This window comes from Synchiropus splendidus, chromosome 9 (assembly GCF_027744825.2).
Source record: "Synchiropus splendidus isolate RoL2022-P1 chromosome 9, RoL_Sspl_1.0, whole genome shotgun sequence".
Classification (NCBI taxonomy): Eukaryota; Metazoa; Chordata; class Actinopteri; order Syngnathiformes; family Callionymidae; genus Synchiropus; species Synchiropus splendidus.
In genome coordinates this window covers 23296554-23315687 of record NC_071342.1, presented here as the reverse complement: position 1 = coordinate 23315687, position 19134 = coordinate 23296554, and the positions used below count along the sequence as shown (strand labels likewise).

Here is a 19134-nt window from a genome sequence, read left to right as displayed (position 1 = left end):
GTGGCCCCCAGAGACTTCTTCTTTTGAATTAATGATGGCGAGCAGGGAGGGGGCGCTCTCCTCCTCCTCAGCGGTCATCGCCGTGGAGCTCTCGGCCAACTCCCTCTGACCTCCCTTCATCTCAGCAAGTTACTAGACAGTTAAAGTAACATTGAACAGGGAATGTCTCGGGAGCCTTCAGCAGATCTGGGGTGGTGTCAGCACTGCTGCAGACTCTCCACTGCAGGAGACCGGGAACCTCCACGGTTGTGCTGTTGGAAAATGATCACATGACCAACCAGATCTGGAGGACGTCTTGGAAGCCTCTCTGTGCAGGAATGTTCTCCATCTTCTCTGGAAGTTGAAGTGAAGTCCAGCATCTAAACTTCCCCTCAGCCAGGAAATGCGATGTTCCTGCCGCATGCGAGGAGAGATGGGAGGAGCAGATAGGTCTTAAATGTACTCTCCTCCTTCACTGGACCTGCGTGCGGCTCCATGACGTCGTCAGGAGCGCTTGAGTTTATGACTTCTCGACGGACACATGTTGCCATCTGGTGGCCATCTGGTGAAGTGCAGTTTACGTGGATTTGAAGTTTCGACCGCGTTTTTTCTCCTACATTTTTGTAGCAACCTCTTTATATGTGTTTTGGATTTCCTCATTGAGGTCTCTAGGGAACCGTCCTCCAACAGCTGAAAGAGTCTTCCACCATCTCCGCACGAGCAATAACTGCCAGCTTCTGGTAGCACTGTCGATGACCCCCATGATCTCTACCAACATCAGTCCATAGAGGCGTCACCATGACCACCAACACCTCTCCAGAGTTTGTGCCTCCATTAGGCTTTGCTTCCTTCATGTGGACCATGTGACGTTCTCCTCTCCAGATCACCCAGCTGGACTCCCCCCACCCCCTGGGTTTCTGACCTTCACCTGTCAGTCATTCCTGAGTCCCTGGTGCTTGGAGAACTACAGGCCTGTCAGACCTCGAGCAGCCCCTAAAAGGAAACCCTCCTCCTTGTCAGCCGCCCCTCCCCTGCCTCCCCCATCCTTCTCGGACCCGCCAAACAAAAATAAAGTCACATTGTGGGAAGGCTGAACGGGGCTCCTGCTCCGCAGATCAGTCAGGGGATACCTGAGTGTCACTCACAGGAGCGGGCCCTTAATCCTATTGTTGTGCTGACAGGATTACTCTCTGTGGTCCCCCTCTCCCTGTGGCAGCAGGCGGGAGAAAGGCCAGATTAAGGGGATTAGTGTGTATCCTCCTGACTTGTCAAAGTGGGATGTAAGGATCCATTGACTTTCTTGGGGCGGCTGAATGAGGCGCGGAGCAGAGGTGCCCGGGGAAGAGGTCGTGAAAAGCAATGAACAAGCAAAAATTCCTGGAAGGACAATGTGATTTGTTTGCTTTTGTTCTGTGGACAGAGGAGGAGGACACCAGGAGGGCGGCGCCACGGAGCCCAGCCTTCATACTCTCTCAGAACCAGCTGGAGTGAAACACCTGACTGGGCTTCATGAGGGTCTCATGAGGCATCTTGAGCTTGATCTCCACCTGGACACAAACGCTCTGCTCCCACACGAGGCCGGCCTCCTCAGGCGGGTAGCTGCACTCCCCCAGGAGACCCCGGCTTAACCTGTCCTGCTTGCTCTTGGTGGCATTTGTGAAAATATGACACAATATGGCCGCTCAGACAAATATTCAGGGAGCAGCACAGGTGCATCGTTCATTCTCCTCATTCATTGATCTTCTTTATACAAAGATGTTTTCATGAGTTTGAAGTGAGTGTGCAGTTCCGTCACTATCCAGCAGGGGTCACCATCCTGGACCGAGTGAGCCTATTCTGAATGTTTGTCTATTCCTGTTTCTTATTGTTTGTCTTTGCTGAACAAATGTGACGAAGTTGTTTTAACAAATGTCTCTTCTCTTACCATTTATCCTCCACAAACTCCCGTCACATCTCTATGTCCTCATTCATAGTCAACCTCATTGGTTGTCTTCCTCATCTTCATCTCCAGGAGGAACATCTGGCCTCCCTAACTCTATAGCGGTATTTCTCCATATGTCCCACTGATACACACATTTCTGACCGTGTCCTTTGTAGTCACTGATAAGAACATCCTCAGTATCTTAATCTCTGACTCTTCTGACTCTGTTTTACTTATTCGTTTATTGTTTGTTTTGTTTGTTCTAAATAACTAATTAACACGACTTGGTCTCATTCTGTGATGCCAACATGGAATGTACTTCAGGATTTATTTAACATTAAGTCAGTTAAAATGGGATGTCTCCTAAAATCATTGCAAAAGCGATCATTTCACTCACAAACAACTGCAGGAATACAGGAGGTGGTATCGCATGACTCCAGTCACCAGTTACAGGTGAAACTGCAGAACTCTTGGAAGGTGATCGCAGATCCAAAGGTCGCTGACCTCTGGGGCCAGTCAGTCCATTCAAATCGACCCCGCCCTCTTGCCGACATCTTTCGTCATCCTGACTGACTGGTTCAGGAGCCAATGGCTGTGCAAGGCTCGGAGCTCTGGACCAATAACTGCTGCGCGAGGAAGCTGCGGGGAACAATTGATGAAGTTTAGCTGCTATGTTTTGTTTTGGTCGGCCGTCAATAATGTGAAGTTTTGTTGAGGACTGACTGCGTAAGAAGTATTTCTTTCTTTTAACACTTGAACAATGAGGACGCTGATGTTCAACTCTGGACCGGAAAACTTGGCGACGGCGGCCACCGAGGCGGAGGTAACTGCGAGGAGCGGTTAAGCTAATGCTAGCAGAGTTTCCCAGTTCACTTGGAAGTGGCACTGCTTGAGCCACTGCGACAAAGCGTGACACTCCTTGTGTGATGGTCGCGTGTACGTGAGTGAAGTTGCTGACGGTAGCTTTGAAATGATCTTCACTTTCACTTCACACGAACGACCGTAGAGCAAAGTTGATTTTAATGTTGACACCTGGCTGCCTTACATGGATGGACATGATGCTGCCGACGCAAGTCAGTCCTCAAAAGAAAGTGAAAGCCATGGAGCCTGAATGTGAAGGGCCATGTTCGAGAACCAGTGACACCTGGTCAGATTTGGTACTGAATAAGTCCACATGTCACGAGCTCAGAGTAGACCATTTGTTGGGATCCTTTTTTAAATCTGTGTAATGACTTCAAAGATCCATGAAAAAACTTCTCAATAGAACTTTTATTGTGATCAAATAATAATAAATACTACTTATTATTTATTATTATGAAATATGCAACCCAAAGTGGTTCATCACTGACCATTTTCATAACCAGTGGAGACCGTGAAGTCAAGTCACCTGACCGAAACACTGCGGGGGTTCAGACGGCTGGAGTCGTCCTGGTGTTCACCTGCTGAGCTGCTGTGCTGTCTTGTCTGCGCAGGACAAGTTGGTGTGTGTGGGAGCCAACAACCAGAGCTACATCTGCACGTCCGGACACTGCTGTGGGCAGACGCAGTGCTGCAGCTACTACTATGAACTGTGGTGTGAGTATCGTACGCTTTTCACACGGCGGATGTTTGCTGGAGAACATGACCTGCTCCAGTGGTGCGTGTGCTGCGCTTGTTTACTGTCAGTGCTGCTGCTTCTGGTCTGACTGGCTTGATCTTACGAAGCACCTGCCTGCGACTTCTGTGATAGTGCGGAGGTCAAAGGTCACAGGTCACAGCATGAGTCAGGTTACTAGTTACTTCTCCAAAAGTGTAACTGAGTTGGGAACTGAAATGCTCCACTATTAAAGGGACTAGTTACCAGGGAAAGGTGTTTTTTTTTGTTTTTAGTTAAAAACGTTTTCTAGGGTTTTGTCAGGAGCCACTTGCGTACAAGACATTTTACTGCTTTTTTTTTTCTTCAAATATTGATTACACCTCATTGTGTTACTACTGGTAGACATGCTATGTGCTTTGTATTTTCTTCACCTCTAATCTGATCTAAAATATGAAATTTATTTAATCTAAAGACAGTCTTGACAATATAGAAGGTGATTTTAACTAGGAACAGCCTGTTCATCATCAATCTTCTTTTTTTTTTTTAATCTTTCTGTTGCATGGCATGGGCTTCAGTGTAAGCAGGCTTTAGGTGTGGGCTGTGATGTCACCGAGCAGTTGTCCTGTCTGGCCTCCTGCAGGGTTCTGGCTGGTGTGGGCTCTGATCATCATCCTGACCTGCTGCTGCGTGTGTCAGCACTGGAGATCCAAGCAGCGCTTCCAGCAGCAGCGCCGGCAGAATGAGATCAACCTGATCGCCTACAGGGAGGCGCACAACAACTCCAACCTGCCGCTGTATCTCAGTAAGACAGTCTTCTTCTCACTGCTGTGCACCTTCTTCACGCAGCTGCTTCTCAGGCTCTGCCTGGGTGTGTTTGTTTTTTTTTCCCCCCCTGAACTGTCTGAGCCCGGCTCACATGACTGATTTCGATGCTCCTTCCTCCTCAGCTCTGTCAGGTTGTATTATAGTAAACATTGTACTTTTTTTCTCTGACGGTTATTGACGTTTTTTTTATATATTAGGGATATTTCTTTATGTGTGGTTTCAGAGCTTGATACCTCGCTGTTCACCTGTTGTTTATTTTTTTTAGCTTTGTGTTTTTACGTACGCTGATGCTTTGTGAACGTCTTGTTTGTTGTGTGTCTATGATGTCAATAGCTGCTGTGACACGTTGAATTCCCCCTCTGTGGGACAAATAAAGGTCTAATCTAATATGGAAAAGGTGTAAAGTATTAGAGGTTGAGACCGAAAAAGCCCTGAACCACATCACATGATGCCATTACAAACTACACTATCCTCTCAATCTGTGCAGTACTTTCGAAACCTTCCCGAGTTCTCATTCATAAATACAGTCAACGTCTTCCGTGAAGCCTAAGAGTGTATATCTGTCTCATGAAAGTAGTTGTGCATTATAGATGAGAACTTGTGTGAAGAAGTTCATATTTTCACTTGGGTGTAACCTGAAGTGTGACGATGCTATCGAACTATGTTAGCAGTCGCTAACCTCTTGTTGCTAAGTGATGAACCAGACCAGCTCACATTTCTCATGTTATTTTGTGTTTGTTTCTTTTTATTTTAGCTTTATTATGACTATGATGTTTTTGACTGCACGTTTTCCAAAGGCACTTGGTGGGATCCCCACTGACCACTGCCATAAATCTGATTCTGATTGACAGAAATGAAAAGTGTGTTTGTGCCTGTGTGTTGCCAGGATTCCTGCCTGCTTACCTGCTCCCAGCCTATGAAGAGGTGGTGGACCGGCCAGCCACCCCTCCTCCGCCCTACACGCCCACGGCACTAGCAGCTCCGCCGGCAGACTCTGGTGCTGAAGCGCTGGACCTTCCTGTGGCCGTCTCCGTCCCCAGTGACAGCGACGCCACCCCAGACCTGCAGCAGACCCACCCGCAGGGCGCATCTCATCCAAGCAAGGACTCGGGCAGGTACCGGCGCTTCACTGGGGACTCTGGGATTGAAGTGTGCGACAGCCACGAACTCTTGGACCAGCATGGCTTTTTAGTACGAGAAGAAGAACCGGAGGACGAGGTGCAGACGGAGGACGGGTGTGGTGGCCACACATCTGCACACAGACTCTCCGCTGTGGACGCAGAGGCGCCTCGGAGCTAGTCCTGCCGGGGCCACTCCACCTTTGGCTCAGGGGTCAGCGTGTTTGGACAGTTGTACTTTCTGTTTTTATATTATTCTGATTGTTTTAGAAAAAACGGACGACAAGATGTTGCCACACGGTTCTGCTCCCGAGTCTTGCACTGGGCCGCGTGCTGACTGCTGCTCATGACTTCTGTATCCCGGACGCAGTCCGGTGTCTGTTTTAATTGCCTGGTTGAGCCAAGTTGCCCCACCTTTTATACACTATTTTATGTTGATCTTCTAATAAAGAGTGACATGTCCGTCTGCTGGAGGCTCGTCTTTGTTTGTCGCAGAGCCACTGACACAGACAAGAGCGGAACATCTTGACTGGCTTTGATGCTTTGATCTGGCAAAACAATAAGAGCTATTCCACCTCCAGATCTCACTGAAACCGTGTGACCTCCAGCGCTCAGTCGCTCATCGCTGAGCGAGTTAGGCGCCGTTTTGTTTTCACATCCTCAAGTACATGGAATTAACACCTCATAAACGTCACTCAGTCGCTCGTAAAAATACTCTGCGAAAGAAGAAGACAGCGCGTCGCAGCAGGAGCTGGTTGTAATACACATGAATATCCACAAGTGGGCGCCCTCGTGCCAGAACAGCTTGACTCCGGCAGACAGCGCTGCTTTGCCCATGGGCTGTCAGCAGACGCTGAACAGAAGCTCTGCGACGGAGGGGGTGAGTGCCGCGCCTCAGCGTGTGTCCGCCGACGCGACTTTATGCGTGTATTTACATGGACTTCAGGTTCGCTTCTGCGACCGTCTCGTTGAGCTCTAAAATCACGGTTCAATCACGTCCAGACTGCTGTGTGGAGTGGACACCAGCTGGAGGCTAACGTTAGCTTAGCTGCAGCAGGAAGCAGAAGCCAACAGTGACGCCGCGTTCCAGCGAAGGCGTACTTAAATCCACAAACACGCCTGTCGGTGTTTTGAGTGGCCGCCGATAAGCATCTACTGAGAGTCTTTATCGAAGTGTTGACAGCGAAGATGCACTCCTCCAGTCTGAATCTGGAGAAGACTCATCACCGTTCCGAGAGTTGCATCACGGATGGAGCCTGTCGCGCTGCTGAATGTCACCAGAAGGGGGCACCCGAGTGCGCTTCTGACTGAAGTGGCTGAAGTTGTTTTTCCCAGATGTCCTCACAGTGGGATAAACGAGTCAGAGAAAGTCAACATGTACCCTGAGCTTGTGTGGCGTCTGATTGATTACAGAAGAGCGTGAGATAAGTTTGTCACTGAGTGACGCTCAAGAGTCCCACAGCTCTGACTGAAGTCCAAAGAGTCCTGCATTAAAGCCATGTTTGGAGGAGGCTGATTTTGTCTTGGTCTGGTCCTTTCAGAGGCCTTATAAACGGTTAAAGATGACGACCTCCTGGAGCGACCGCCTGCAGAACTACGCTGACCTTCCGGCCAACATGGACGGCCTGGCCATGAAGAAGTATCGACGTGAAGCCCACCACAGGTAATAAAAGCTCCGCTCTCAGCAGTGTGACCTTGAATTTAGAGGAGACAAACTCGTCGTTCAAACAAGAGGGTGTTGGCTGAAGGAGGCTCTGTGACTCACAAGGCGAGTGTGGTCTTAAGACAACACTAGGGTTGTAGCTGCCAGCTATTTCTGTGTAATGAGGCGATGTGAGTGCAACACACATTGAGTGCTGCCGCCTGTGCTCTCTGTCACCAAGCTTCCTGAGGGACCTGACACACCCTGCGCTCAGGTACGCGCCGCTCAGGTCTTTGATGTTCAGTTCACTGCTCATCCTCACCCTGCTGGCTGTGGTCCCCCTCATGACACTCATGTCTCGTGGCCTTTGCTTCTCCAAACTGCCCCTGAGCAAGTGCTGTGTTGTGTTTCAGAGTGTTTGTGAACCGCAGCCTGGCCATGGAGAAGATCAAGTGCTTTGGTTTCGACATGGATTACACTCTGGCAGGTAACATCCTCCAAACATGGGTCATTCCTCTCTGACTGAAGCTGTCAATCACGCGGAAATCTTCTGAGCCCAAGTGGACTTGTTAGACGGGAAGTCCGGACCCCTGAGAAGCAGCCATCGTCTCTGATGCTGACTCAGTCCTGACTCAGAGCCACTGTGGAAGGAAGAACCTCCATAGAGATTGATGAGTGACGTCCCACTGTATTCAGACCACCGACCGTTTTGGCCCAGAAGCTTGTGGCCCAGACACTAGCGCCACCCAAACATGTGGACCTTCACTCATGAGTGCAGTGATGTTGTGAAGTGACGACCCGGGTAACCGGAGCTGCTGCCACTCTGCAGTTTATGGGATATTCTGGGGCGGCGGTCTTCACTCATGTTGAGAGGTGTCAGCAGGTCAGACCAGTCAGAGGAGACATGCTCGTCTGTGACTGGCTGAAGTCGACTTGTCTCCAAGTCCCTGCCGTCAGCTGCCATCTTGTGAACAGCCATTTGGATCTTCTGACTAAGAAAGCTCTAAAGCTCTTTCAATGTCTTGAAAATGCTTCTGTTCAGGGATTCCTCCATGTTTGTTGTTGTTATCATCCTAGCTGCCATGTATCTTTTGGTCTGACCTTTGACCTGATTATTCTTCACATAAAAACTGGACAGGTGAATTATTGGGCTTGTGAGGCTTCCTGAAATAGTCTCCTCATTTTCAGACCCCATTAGATGGCGCTCTTTGCAATCCATCTTAATGAAAACACACCTTTAATGAGCATTTCCAAACCAACAGCGCCACCTACTGAGCTTTGAAAACGAGGTTATTGTTTCATGAAGCCTCCTTAGCCCATCAGTGCTGCAGAAGACTCAAGACAAGTCAGCTGACAAGTGTCTTGGTGTGTTTTCAAGTGTACAAGTCTCCAGAGTACGAGTCGCTGGGCTTCGACCTGACTGTTGCGCGTCTGGTGTCCATCGGATATCCTCAGGAGCTGCTCAACTTTGTGTACGACCCCACCTTCCCCACCAGGTCAGCTCACTGCGTATCTTCATCCGACACTTGATCAACACTTTCACATGCACATCCATGGATCCACTCGACCCTTATCTGGCTCTACCCTCTTCTGACCTTTCAAATCGTACATGGAAACTGTTGGAAATACACCTCCCTTGTACCTCCGCGCGTCCGTTTACTCGTGAGAAACCAACAAGTTGTATTCCCTGACAGAGGAGTCTAATGCATAAGCAGAATTCTGGGTCAGCAGCTACGCCTGACTTAGCCTTAGCAGTCGTCCAGTAGAGCCACAAAAAACTATGTGTGGTCTTTACCCTTTATACACAAAAGTTCCTCTACATGGGCTCCGTCCTCCTCCAATTGGTCCTCAGCTGTTGACGCTAGCTCTGGTTGCTGGCTCCCTCGTAACCATGGCAACGATCACAAGGCATGCACCCCCGTTCCGGACCCAGATCTCTGGAGAAGATGGTACTTTCCAGCCTCCTCCGTCTGACCTTGCACCCTCTAATGAGTTACAATGTCTGCTCCGCCAGTGTGGTTCACTCCCTCCATTGCAGTCTTCATGCACGTTCCATTTCTCACACACACACTCGGCCACACTCCCTCTTTCAATATTCATGTGAATAACTTCTTTATTAGTAGCACAAACAATTAATAATATTGTATAATAAATGCACAAGTTCTATTCAAACCCCAAATCTTTTGTGCTCAAATGTTCCTCCGTGTCCCCGCAGAGGTCTGGTGTTCGACACCATGTATGGAAACCTTCTGAAAGTAGACACCTATGGCAACATCCTGGTGTGTGTTCACGGCTTCAACTTCTTGAGGGGGTAAGGCTGAGCGTCGCCACCATCTCGCCCTGGAGACAGGGATGAGCTCTAGCCTTGTGCGTGGACTTGTTCAACTGACTTGTCACCACAGGCCGCAGAGATCACTGAAACCTGGCTGTTTAACATCACCTTCTTTGTCCAGGCCTGACATCAGGGAGATGTACCCCAACAAGTTCATCCAGCGAGGAGACATGGACCGCTTCTACATACTCAACACCCTCTTCAACTTGCCCGGTGAGAACCCTGCCCTCACCATGTCTGGGTCTCTGAGGTGTGGCCTGGTCTGGAGTCTGACTGTGTCTGTGTCCTCCTCAGAAACCTACCTGTTTGCCTGCCTGGTGGACTTCTTCAGTAACTGTTCCAGATACAGCAGGTATGCCCTCGTGTTAGCAGGTCAGAGGTCAGAACTCTCCGGAGGACCCTGAGTTTGGGTTCTCCTCTGGCTTCTTTTGGCCGCTCCAGGTTCCCCCTCAGTTGGAAAACAAGCAAATGGCTCTGATGTTTGGTCCTTCTATCTAGCTGTCACACCGGCTTTAAGGACGGAGACCTCTTCATGTCCTACAAGAGCATGTTCCAGGACGTGAGAGACGCTGTGGACTGGGTTCACTTCAAGGCAAGACAGGTGTAGCCCTGGAACTGTCTGGGTCCTTTGGCTTCATGTGCTCTTGTCTCACCAGGGCTCTCTGAAGGAGAAGACGGTGGAGAACCTGGAGAAGTACGTGGTGAAAGATGTAAGTGTGGCTCACGCCGTCAGGCTTAGGATCAGGTGGAGTCTTGAGTTCATCTCCGACCGTCCCTCCAGCCCAAGCTCCCTCTGCTGCTCAGCCGCATGAATGAGTCCACCAAAGTCTTCCTGGTCACCAACAGTGACTACAAATACACCGAGGTGAGCGCCCGCCTCCACATGACCGTGCTGCCGGAGAACATGGTGACCAATCTGCTTCCTGGTGTGTGTTCCAGAAAATCATGACCTACCTGTTCGACTTTCCTCACGGCCCAAAGGTGAAGACTCCAGCTGAGCTGCTCCTCGCTGGCACGCCATGATGGTTCACATCCCATTTGTCTCTGTGTGCGTTGTAGCCCGGCACGGCCCACAAACCCTGGAAGTCCTACTTTGACTTGATCCTGGTGGACGCCCGCAAGCCCTTGTTCTTTGGAGAGGGAACCGTGCTGCGGCAGGTGGACACTGTGAGTGAGATCTTGAGGGCTGAGCTGCTCACACTGGACACCATCTAAGATCTCTCATCTCTCTTTTGAAGAGCACGGGCCGCCTGAAAATCGGCACCTACACCGGCCCGCTGCAGCACGGCATCGTTTACTCTGGAGGTGAGCGTGACCCCTGACCCCTACAGAGCGTCTGTGCTGGTGAAGGTGCAGAATGAGGACCAGTTTTGTGGCAGGTTCCTCTGACATCGTGTGTGACCTGCTGGGAGCCAAAGGCAAGGAGATCCTCTACATCGGAGACCACATCTTCGGCGACATCCTCAAGTCGAAGAAGCGCCAGGGCTGGAGGACCTTCCTGGTGATTCCAGAGCTGGCACAGGAGCTGCACGTGTGGACGGACAAGAGCTGTGAGTCTGGAGTCTCCCGAGCGTCGGCTGGAGCTCGCTAACCTCCGCTCTCCTGTTTCAGCCATCTTTGAGGAGCTTCAGTCTCTGGACTGCTTCCTGGCTGAGCGTTACAGGTGGGTCACGCAGGAGGGCACGGCCTTGAGCGAGCTGAGGAACCGTCTTGTCTCCACAGACACATGGACAGCAGCAGCATCGAGAGACCCAACATCAGCTCTCTGCAGAGGAGGATCAAGGTGCGACACACACACACACACACACACACCTGTCTGGTCAGCAGCTCGGAGTGTGGGAGCGTAAACCTGAACCTGACTGTCGTACAAGTCTCTGAGCTGCTGGCCTGACATCAACCAGGCTGTTTAGCTTCATTGTCCTGAGGTCAAAGTTGAACTGGCACATAGAGTCTTGTGTCTTCTGTCTGTGTGAGCAGAAAGTGACCCACGACATGGACATGTGCTACGGCATGATGGGAAGTCTGTTCCGCAGCGGCTCTCGCCAGACTCTGTTTGCCTCCCAAGTGATGCGCTACGCCGACCTGTATGCCGCCTCCTTCATCAACCTGCTCTACTACCCCTTCAGCTACCTGTTCCGAGCTGCGCACGTGCTGGTGAGCCTCCCGCGTCGCGGCACCAGGGGAACCGACTTTAAATGCGTCTGTGTGTCGTACAGATGCCTCACGAGTCCACAGTGGAGCACACGCACATCAACCTCATGGACACCGAGTCGCCGCTGGCCACGCGGAACCGCCACGAGCTGGACCTGAAGGAGGTGGAGGGCAAGAGGCACCAGCTGACCCGATCCATCAGCGAGATCCAGCCACCCCACTTCTACCCTCAGGCCCCTCAGGAGATCACCCATTGCCATGATGAAGATGATGATGAAGAGGAGGAGGAGGAGGAGTGAGGGTCCAGGGGAAGGTCTTCTCCAACGTTTTTTCACAACATTCTTTCACTGCGTACCAGCACTCATCCGCCCACGAGTGGTAACCTGGTGACGCCTGGTCTTGTCTACCAGTCGCATCTCAAGTAACTGTGCAGAGGAACATAGGTCTGGGGTGAGGGGAGGGGTGGAGTTGGGTGGGGTGGGGGGTTGCTCTGCACCATGTGAACTGTTGTCATGTTGGGTTCTGACTGAAGTTCAAAAGGTTCATTTCTGAGCCGGTGCTGAGGAGGAACATTCAGGGAAGCCAGACTCCAGTCATGTTACCAGTATGTCAGTGTTTTGATTCAACTGGAGCTCTGCTGCTGCTGCTGCTGCTGTAAACCTGCTGTTACTGGTGTGTGTGTCCACTGCCGATACTGTTACACACCACTGTCTTTCTGATCGCGAGCGACACAAACTTGAAGCGCGGCGCCAAAGTGCTTGGTGACATGTCGATGTCTCAGACCTGTCTTACCATTTTCAGCATTACCTTTCAGTTCCAGATGAAACTGGAGGGTGAAGGAAGTGTTTGTGCCGCTTTCAGCGAATTCACCACCTGTGATGGTGCGTTCCATTTGTAATTAAAATGTTGTCTGTCAACTGAGCGTGGAGAATTTGCCTTGAATCACATGATCAGCTGTTGGTCCACTCCCAAGAATCTCTTCATAGACCTGCTCCTGTCAGATGTGTGAATCGGCTCAAAAGCTTTGTTTGGCACCTGAAGACTCGCAGACGATCGGCGTGATTTGTTAACTTGGTGCTTTCTGAAGGTCTGGTGCGTGGCGCCTCGCTCACGTGTTGGAATGCAGCAGCCGCGGCTTGTGATGAAAGTCTCACGCGGAACACGTGCGTGTTTGGTAATGAGAAGCAGGGGTGAGCCCAGGGACGCGGGGCCAAGGAGAGGCAGCTGCACGGACCCGCCGATCACACGACTCTTATCAGGCATCAGGGCCGAAGGTCAGAGGCCAGCGTCTCTGGAGTTTCTGGACTCGGTGTGGAGGCTCCGTGCAGTGACGCATGGGAGTCAACAGCTGTAAGGGGCTCTGACCAAAACAGCTGTCTTACACACTGATGTGTGTGTGGCTCCAGTTACTCGTCTCCACAGAGGAACACACGCCAAACACTTGCCAGACAAATGACGACAGTAACAAGGCTGTCGGAAGGTCACCACACAAGGCCAAGTTTTCTTTTGCATCATCTCTTTTAACTCAGTTACGTGTTCACATCACAGGACGACGTGTGAATTCAGGTGTGACTATTTACAACAGTGTGAAGACGTGTGGCTGAAGAGGAAGAGTCCATGTGTAGTGTGCTGGTCACTTGAGCAGGTGCCTCAGTTGGTCCTGCAGATTCCTGGAGTGTTCCACACTACACACACACACACACACACACAGTTAGGACGGGCAGCCGACTCATCAGAGGAGGCTGTTTCACTCACTTCTTCTGGATGGCCTCCTGCCTGAGTGAAACAGAAAGAGCTGTAAGCATCTAACAATGGTGGGAGAGGAGCGTTTGAGCTGTGCTGACTCACTGATATTGCAGGTGTGTCGTGATGATGGACATCTTCCTCAGACTCTGTGAAATGTGAGGCAGAGATGCAACCTGTGAGACCAGTGTTCACCCCTCCACTCAGCCTCCCTGAGCTCCTCACCTACGTCTGACTGAGATCCTGTTCTGTCACTTGCCCTGACTCTCTGAAAACCTCCACATCTGCTATCATCTGAACATCTGATGCCGTGGGCAAAAGGCCGGTACTCACGTCCTCCGAGTGAAGGATGGCGTCTTCCTGGATCACCATGTTTCTGGCTGCTTGACCCAGTAGCTGCAACACAAACACACACAGCTTCCGTGATGAGATAACGTGTTTATCTTCTTCTTTGTAATAATTATCCCGTGTCTTCTTCATGTCCTCCTGCATCATTTGCATCAAACTCACTGTTTTTCTTCCTCCTTTACCCTAGTTTCCACTTCTACCACTCTTTGTCCGACTCCTCCATAGAAATGTAACAAATATCAAAACTCAAATGTATTCCGAATTCGCTTATTATGTTCTATTCGTAGCAATGCACACGCTCGTGAATATAAATTAGAATTACATTGTTTTGTTTTTAGCGTTAGCATTCGCATTGTCAAGTTTCCACGCGCACAGCAACAACGTCCCTTTAAAAATAAAAAGCATCGCTGGCAAACGCAACGGGCAGTTGTTTTATTTTGAAAGGGTGAGCCTACGGTTTCCGCGGGAGCGAACTGGAACGATTCTATCGTAGGTGTCTGAATGCGGCTGTGAGCGCTACCTCCTGGCTGCGGGAGCCCTTCAGCACCTGGCGCGTCAGAGCGATCACGTCCCCGCTGCAGGAGCCCACTTTGTCGGACAGCAAGCCTTTAACCGACTGGCCGAACCGCGGCTGCGACTCCGCGGAGGACATGGCGTGTGTGAAGAGCTACGGCGAGCGAGGTGGCGCAAAAACAAAAGAAAGTGACGCGATACTAAAATATGAGATAAATCATGGTGCATTCAGTTCCTCCGTCAGACACAGACGTGGCTCTTCTAATACTTGTTCCAGATGTGTTGACGTCACGATCCACATTACGCAAACCGAACTTCAATATTGTGGACGGGCCGCACAGACCCAAACGTGAAAGGAGTATTTATCAAACTCCTCACAGCGACCTCGACCTCCACCACCCACGTCAAGAGTCTCCCTCCTGTTTTGACTCTCACATGAGAAAACAATCTTCAAGGTTTGTTGTAGAAAAATGGAGGAATATGAGGGAAACTAAGCAGCTGCCTGATGCGATGAACCATAATTCATGTAATCAAAACCATAGCGAATTTGGAAAACGTGTGTTTCTGCACAAGTGAGTTGTAAAACCATATGTACTGGAAACGGTTTGGTAATTCAAATAGGAAAGTGAGAATAATGTAAGTCATCATGTCACGTAACATCATTTGTCAATGCTGAAAACATCTATACCACGTTTAAATGTCTGTCATGATGGATCACGAGTTGGAATGAAATGAGTTTTAGAATTTAGAGTTCTGTTTTTTTTTTTTCAAGTGGTAGCTATTTTTGAGGGAATTATTCATACAATAATCAGAAAAGTGTTTAACACTGTTTTAAATGTGAAGTAAACTTGTTTCTGTGTGCTACGTTGAACTTGATCAGTCATGTCATCAGTCCCTCAGCACATGCTCAGCAACGGTGGAGGTGAGAGCAGAGATGAATGTGGGAGAAGATGCGAGATCGATTTGTGAACAGTCCTTGTTGTTTCTTTATTTTATTTTATTTTATTTGTTATAGCACAATGTACCCAAGGACTTTCCTACTTTGTGGGGTCCTCACTGCCATTGGCAATGATCAGAGAGGTGTGTGTGTGAGAATGGAGGTGCATGAGGGAGAGAGAGTGTAACAGAAGGGGTGTGTGGGGGAGAGGATGTGTGAGAGAGGGGGTGCGTGTACATCTATGACCATGACTCCATCTGGATTGTTGCGTCTGAGCGGATCACATTTGTGAGCCAGAGCAGCGTTCGGGTCTGGTGCTACAATGACTGCATGGTGGAGCAAGTGGAGGGTCCAGACCCACTGATCTCTTGGTTTTCTCGCAGTAAAGTTGCTCTGTTTGAAGGAAAACATTTGACTCGCAGTTGAGGAGAAACACACTCTCTCTCCTCATGTCTGCGTCTCACCCTCTCCCTGCTCTGTGTGTAATCCTGTGAGTCAAGGATGTGGCATTGAAGGAGCAGTACAAAAGTGGCGTCTCCCTTCCTGCGTCTCTGTCGGGAGGATGGCTCTGCTGGTGTGTTTCATTGTGTTCTGCAGTGCTTGTCTGGCTTTTGCTGTGTTCCAGCTGAGGCGCCGTGGTTCCCTGCAGGGCCTTCGAGAGCCCCCCGGCCTCCCTTCGCTCCCTGTCCTGGGCAGCCTGCTGAGTCTCCGCAGTTCCCTTCAGCCGCACCTTCTCTTCCAGGAGATGCAGGAGAAGTATGGCCCGACCTACTCTCTGATGATGGGGCCCCACCCAACGCTGATCATCAACCAGCACGCTCATGCCAAGGAGGTCCTGCTGAAGAGGGGCAAGACCTTCGCCGGGAGACCCCGCACCGTCAGTGGCTCCAGCTGGCCATCCCTCAGGTCCTGTGCTCATCTGAGACGTGTTCTGTCTGACGCAGGTGACCACGGACGTCCTGACCAGAGACGGCAAAGACATCGCTTTTGGAGACTACAGTCCCACCTGGAGGTTCCACAGGAAGGTCGTCCACAGAGCTCTCAGCATGTTCGGAGAAGGGTCAGCCTCCATCGAGAAGATCAGTGAGTGGAATCTCTCCAGCAATGAGACTTCTGAATCCAGTGTTTAAAGAACCTTCGTCGAGTTCATGCAAACCTCCAGAGTCGACAGGAACACGAGAGTACGGATCACTAGAATGAAATGCCAACAGTTTCAATAGTGAATTCAGAGTAAACACCTGAACCAGGTGACACATTGTCACTCTGATCAATAACAACTGAGAGCACGAGCCATTCTGAGGACATTACACACAAAACAGATGCAGGAAAGTCAACCCACAGAGCAGGGTCTAATGCAGGATGTGGACAGACATGCGGTGGCTCAAGCTCGTGTCTTCCTGTGTCTCAGTCTGTGCAGAAGCCGGCTCTCTGTGCTGCCTCCTGGCTGACACTGCTGCCGCAGGTCTGTCCCTGGATCTCTCGCCGGAGCTGACCAGAGCCGTCACCAACGTGATCTGCTCGCTGTGCTTCAACTCCTCGTACAGCAGAGGAGAGCCCGAGTTCGAGGACATGCTGCGGTACAGTCAGGGCATCGTGGACACGGTGGCCAAAGACAGTCTTGTGGACATCTATCCTTGGCTGCAGGTCGGCGTCCAACCCTCCACCCGATGCTTATCACCATGGCAACACCATGGCAACACCTTGACAACGGTTTCTTTTCCAGTACTTTCCCAATGCTGGCCTTCAACTGCTGAAACGCTGCGTCGCTGTCCGAGATCAACTGCTGCAGAGGAAGTTCGAGGAGCACAAGGTAAGCTCTTAGGTCAAAGGTCACCTCAGACACTGCTGCCGTTGATGAAGTGGGAGCGATGCGTGGAAGAATAGGTTTAGAATCGAGTTTTTTTCAACCTTTGTCAAGCCACGGAACACTTGGTTCATTGAAAAGTATGGCAACATATATCATGATTTATTTACTTTTCGATTTTATCACTTCTCTTTTACATGATTTCATTGTAGTTTTGAGTTTCCAGACAAATCCTCAGCTTCTTTGCCTGAACTTGCTTCATAAAAACAATGATTCTTTCTCTCTTCACATTTTGGAGCACATTTATTTTGTTGTGCATTTAGTTTTTCACCACTTTTTAAACCACAGAGCAAACTTTGACAGTCCATGAGTATCAATAAAGTTTTGAAGTGAGACGTCAGGTTAGCTCTGTTAGCTCTGCGGTGCAGACAGTCTTTGGTGTGGTGGTGGCTCTGACAAGGATCCCTCCCTCCCTCCCTCCATGGTTCTGTGGTGAAAGTGTGTGGTCCAGTTAGAGGCGCATCAGGTTTAAAAACAGCAGGAAGTTGCTCATGTGAGCGGCTTCTTGGCTGTGAGTGTGTGGGAAGAGGAGCACGGCGCACCACAGCAGCGCTGCTTTGACTGACGGACAGATCAGCGCATCAACACACTGGAGCTCTACAGTAGAGTGGAGAGAAAGAATGGCAGCCAATCCATGTGATCTCCTCACCTTGGTTGCTCCTCAACACCTTCTCATTGTCAACTGGAACTGTTAATGTCATCATAATGCCCACCTCTATCTTCAGTTGATTAGAAGACGAGTGAAGTCCAGTTGACTGTGAGTGGCGCCCCCAACAGGTGGACTACAGCGACCACATGCAGCGGGACCTGCTGGACGCGCTATTGCGGGCGCAACGCAGCGCTGAAAACAACAACTCAGCGGAGCTCAGCGGCAGCTCTGTGGGCCTGAGTGACGACCACATCCTCATGACGGTGGGCGACATCTTCGGTGCCGGCGTGGAGACCACCACCACTGTCCTGAAGTGGGCCATCACCTACCTCCTCCATCACCCGCAGGTAGGACCTCAGAGAGAAGAGGGGACAGAGAGTGAGCTGCGTGTCCTAAACGTTCAGGTGCAGGGCCGAATCCAGGAGGAGCTGGACCGTACAGTGGGACGCGACAGGCAGCCGCAGCTGAGTGACAGAGGTCAGCTGCCCTACCTGGAGGCCACCATCAGGGAGGTGCTGAGGATCCGCCCTGTGGCCCCCCTCCTCATCCCCCACGTGGCCCTCAGTGACACCAGGTAGTGGAGTCTGTGCTCTGCCTCTGGAGAACGTCCTGCAGCTTCTGTCTCCTGTCTCTGTGCAGCGTCGGCGACTTCACCGTGAGAAGAGGAACCAGAGTGATCATCAACCTGTGGTCGCTGCACCACGACCAAAGAGAGTGGAAGAACCCGGAGCTCTTCGACCCCAGTGAGGAGCCACATCAGCTGCTCTCAGAAGCCGGGCCACAGGTGACTGATGTGTCGTGTGCTCCTGCAGGCCGCTTCCTGAACAGCGAGGGCACAGGTCTGGTCCTGCCCTCCTCCAGCTACCTGCCCTTCGGCGCTGGGCTCCGGGTGTGTTTGGGAGAGGTCTTGGCTAAGATGGAACTCTTCCTCTTCCTCTCCTGGATCCTGCAGCGATTCAGCTTCTCGGTGCCGCCGGGTCACCCGCTGCCGTCCCTGGAGGGCCAGTTTGGCGTGGTCCTGCAGCCGGCCCGGTACACGGTGAGCGCCACGCCGAGACCAGGCTGGGAGAGCAAGCTGACCTCCACGCTTCACTCTTAACCTGAGAATGATGAAGTAGAAACCCGACTGCGACTCATTGATGTAACAATCTTTGCTACCACAGTGTGGGAGTCACATCACGTTTTAGCCGTGACATCAGGACATGTCAAACCTGCTCATGCTAACAGACCTAACTCATCCTTTCAAAGTCAAGCTCAGAGCCGGTCACCACAGACTTTAGTGAGGACACCGAGCCTGATGTTGAGGAGGCGGCGCCCAGCACCTGAGCAACATGGAGGCAGGAAGATGCAGCTCTGGGCTGTGGAGTCTGAGTTTAGATGCAGATATAGACAGTTGAGGTTTAACGCTTGACTCACGTTGTTTCCAAACTAAATGGTGACTGAAGCTGAATGAGTGTTTGACTGCGTTCATGAAAGCAGCACGATCATTGCGACATCCAATAAACTGCTACTGCTTTGTTTCACTCACTCACATCT

At 50.8% G+C, this 19134-nt stretch overlaps 4 protein-coding genes across 6 annotated transcripts; 3 read left to right on the top strand and 1 right to left on the bottom strand.

The window, feature by feature from the left end:
- Positions 1–2461: 2461 nt before the first annotated feature.
- wbp1la (WW domain binding protein 1-like a) lies at positions 2462–5885 on the top strand. Of its 2 annotated transcripts, XM_053875436.1 has the most exons (4): positions 2462–2723; positions 3373–3475; positions 4117–4278; positions 5188–5885. In XM_053875436.1, exons 1-4 carry the CDS (start codon positions 2661–2663, stop codon positions 5598–5600), a joined length of 741 nt encoding a protein of 246 aa, XP_053731411.1. In that variant the 5' UTR covers positions 2462–2660; the 3' UTR covers positions 5601–5885. The 2 variants fall into 2 exon arrangements, with proteins under 2 accessions (XP_053731411.1, XP_053731412.1); XM_053875437.1 differs by lacking the exon at positions 2462–2723 and having other exon boundaries at positions 4052–4278.
- A 117-nt stretch (positions 5886–6002) lies between these two features.
- nt5c2a (5'-nucleotidase, cytosolic IIa) lies at positions 6003–12461 on the top strand. 2 transcript variants are annotated; one of them, XM_053875429.1, is made up of 19 exons: positions 6003–6299; positions 6961–7082; positions 7303–7335; positions 7475–7548; positions 8440–8557; positions 9277–9372; positions 9515–9606; positions 9688–9745; positions 9892–9985; positions 10050–10103; positions 10175–10258; positions 10333–10374; positions 10453–10560; positions 10632–10698; positions 10773–10943; positions 11005–11056; positions 11116–11176; positions 11371–11547; positions 11610–12461. In XM_053875429.1, the coding sequence occupies exons 1-19, from the start codon at positions 6186–6188 to the stop codon at positions 11841–11843; spliced, it is 1851 nt and encodes a 616-aa protein (XP_053731404.1). In that variant the 5' UTR covers positions 6003–6185; the 3' UTR covers positions 11844–12461. The 2 variants fall into 2 exon arrangements, with proteins under 2 accessions (XP_053731404.1, XP_053731405.1); XM_053875430.1 differs by lacking the exon at positions 7303–7335.
- A 567-nt stretch (positions 12462–13028) lies between these two features.
- borcs7 (BLOC-1 related complex subunit 7) lies at positions 13029–14493 on the bottom strand. The gene is made up of 5 exons (XM_053875438.1): positions 14156–14493; positions 13621–13683; positions 13393–13436; positions 13300–13320; positions 13029–13229 (listed from the first exon to the last, which is right to left on the bottom strand). Exons 1-5 carry the CDS (start codon positions 14285–14287, stop codon positions 13178–13180), a joined length of 312 nt encoding a protein of 103 aa, XP_053731413.1. The 5' UTR covers positions 14288–14493; the 3' UTR covers positions 13029–13177.
- An 834-nt stretch (positions 14494–15327) lies between these two features.
- Positions 15328–19129, top strand: LOC128765047 (steroid 17-alpha-hydroxylase/17,20 lyase). The gene is made up of 8 exons (XM_053875431.1): positions 15328–15962; positions 16030–16168; positions 16494–16729; positions 16809–16895; positions 17727–17945; positions 18003–18172; positions 18238–18341; positions 18411–19129. The coding sequence occupies exons 1-8, from the start codon at positions 15648–15650 to the stop codon at positions 18695–18697; spliced, it is 1557 nt and encodes a 518-aa protein (XP_053731406.1). The 5' UTR covers positions 15328–15647; the 3' UTR covers positions 18698–19129.
- The last annotated feature ends 5 nt before the right edge of the window (positions 19130–19134 follow it).

Excerpts from the sequence above, each read along its gene's own strand:
- wbp1la (XM_053875436.1), top strand. The coding sequence starts at position 2,661 with ATGAGGACGCTGATGTTCAACTCTGGACCGGAAAACTTGGCGACGGCG. Across the intron at positions 2,724-3,372 it reads CGGCGGCCACCGAGGCGGAG|GACAAGTTGGTGTGTGTGGG; the intron begins GTAACTGCGAGG and ends TTGTCTGCGCAG. Across the intron at positions 3,476-4,116 it reads CTACTACTATGAACTGTGGT|GGTTCTGGCTGGTGTGGGCT; the intron begins GTGAGTATCGTA and ends GGCCTCCTGCAG.
- nt5c2a (XM_053875429.1), top strand. The coding sequence starts at position 6,186 with ATGAATATCCACAAGTGGGCGCCCTCGTGCCAGAACAGCTTGACTCCG. Across the intron at positions 10,259-10,332 it reads GTGACTACAAATACACCGAG|AAAATCATGACCTACCTGTT; the intron begins GTGAGCGCCCGC and ends TGTGTGTTCCAG. Across the intron at positions 10,561-10,631 it reads TGCTGCGGCAGGTGGACACT|AGCACGGGCCGCCTGAAAAT; the intron begins GTGAGTGAGATC and ends TCTCTTTTGAAG.
- borcs7 (XM_053875438.1), bottom strand. The coding sequence starts at position 14,287 with ATGTCCTCCGCGGAGTCGCAGCCGCGGTTCGGCCAGTCGGTTAAAGGC. Across the intron at positions 13,321-13,392 it reads ACGACACACCTGCAATATCA|GCAGGAGGCCATCCAGAAGA; the intron begins GTGAGTCAGCAC and ends TGTTTCACTCAG. Across the intron at positions 13,230-13,299 it reads CAGGAGGCCATCCAGAAGAA|TGTGGAACACTCCAGGAATC; the intron begins GTGAGTGAAACA and ends GTGTGTGTGTAG.
- LOC128765047 (XM_053875431.1), top strand. The coding sequence starts at position 15,648 with ATGGCTCTGCTGGTGTGTTTCATTGTGTTCTGCAGTGCTTGTCTGGCT. Across the intron at positions 18,173-18,237 it reads GTGGCCCTCAGTGACACCAG|CGTCGGCGACTTCACCGTGA; the intron begins GTAGTGGAGTCT and ends GTCTCTGTGCAG. Across the intron at positions 18,342-18,410 it reads CCCGGAGCTCTTCGACCCCA|GCCGCTTCCTGAACAGCGAG; the intron begins GTGAGGAGCCAC and ends GTGCTCCTGCAG.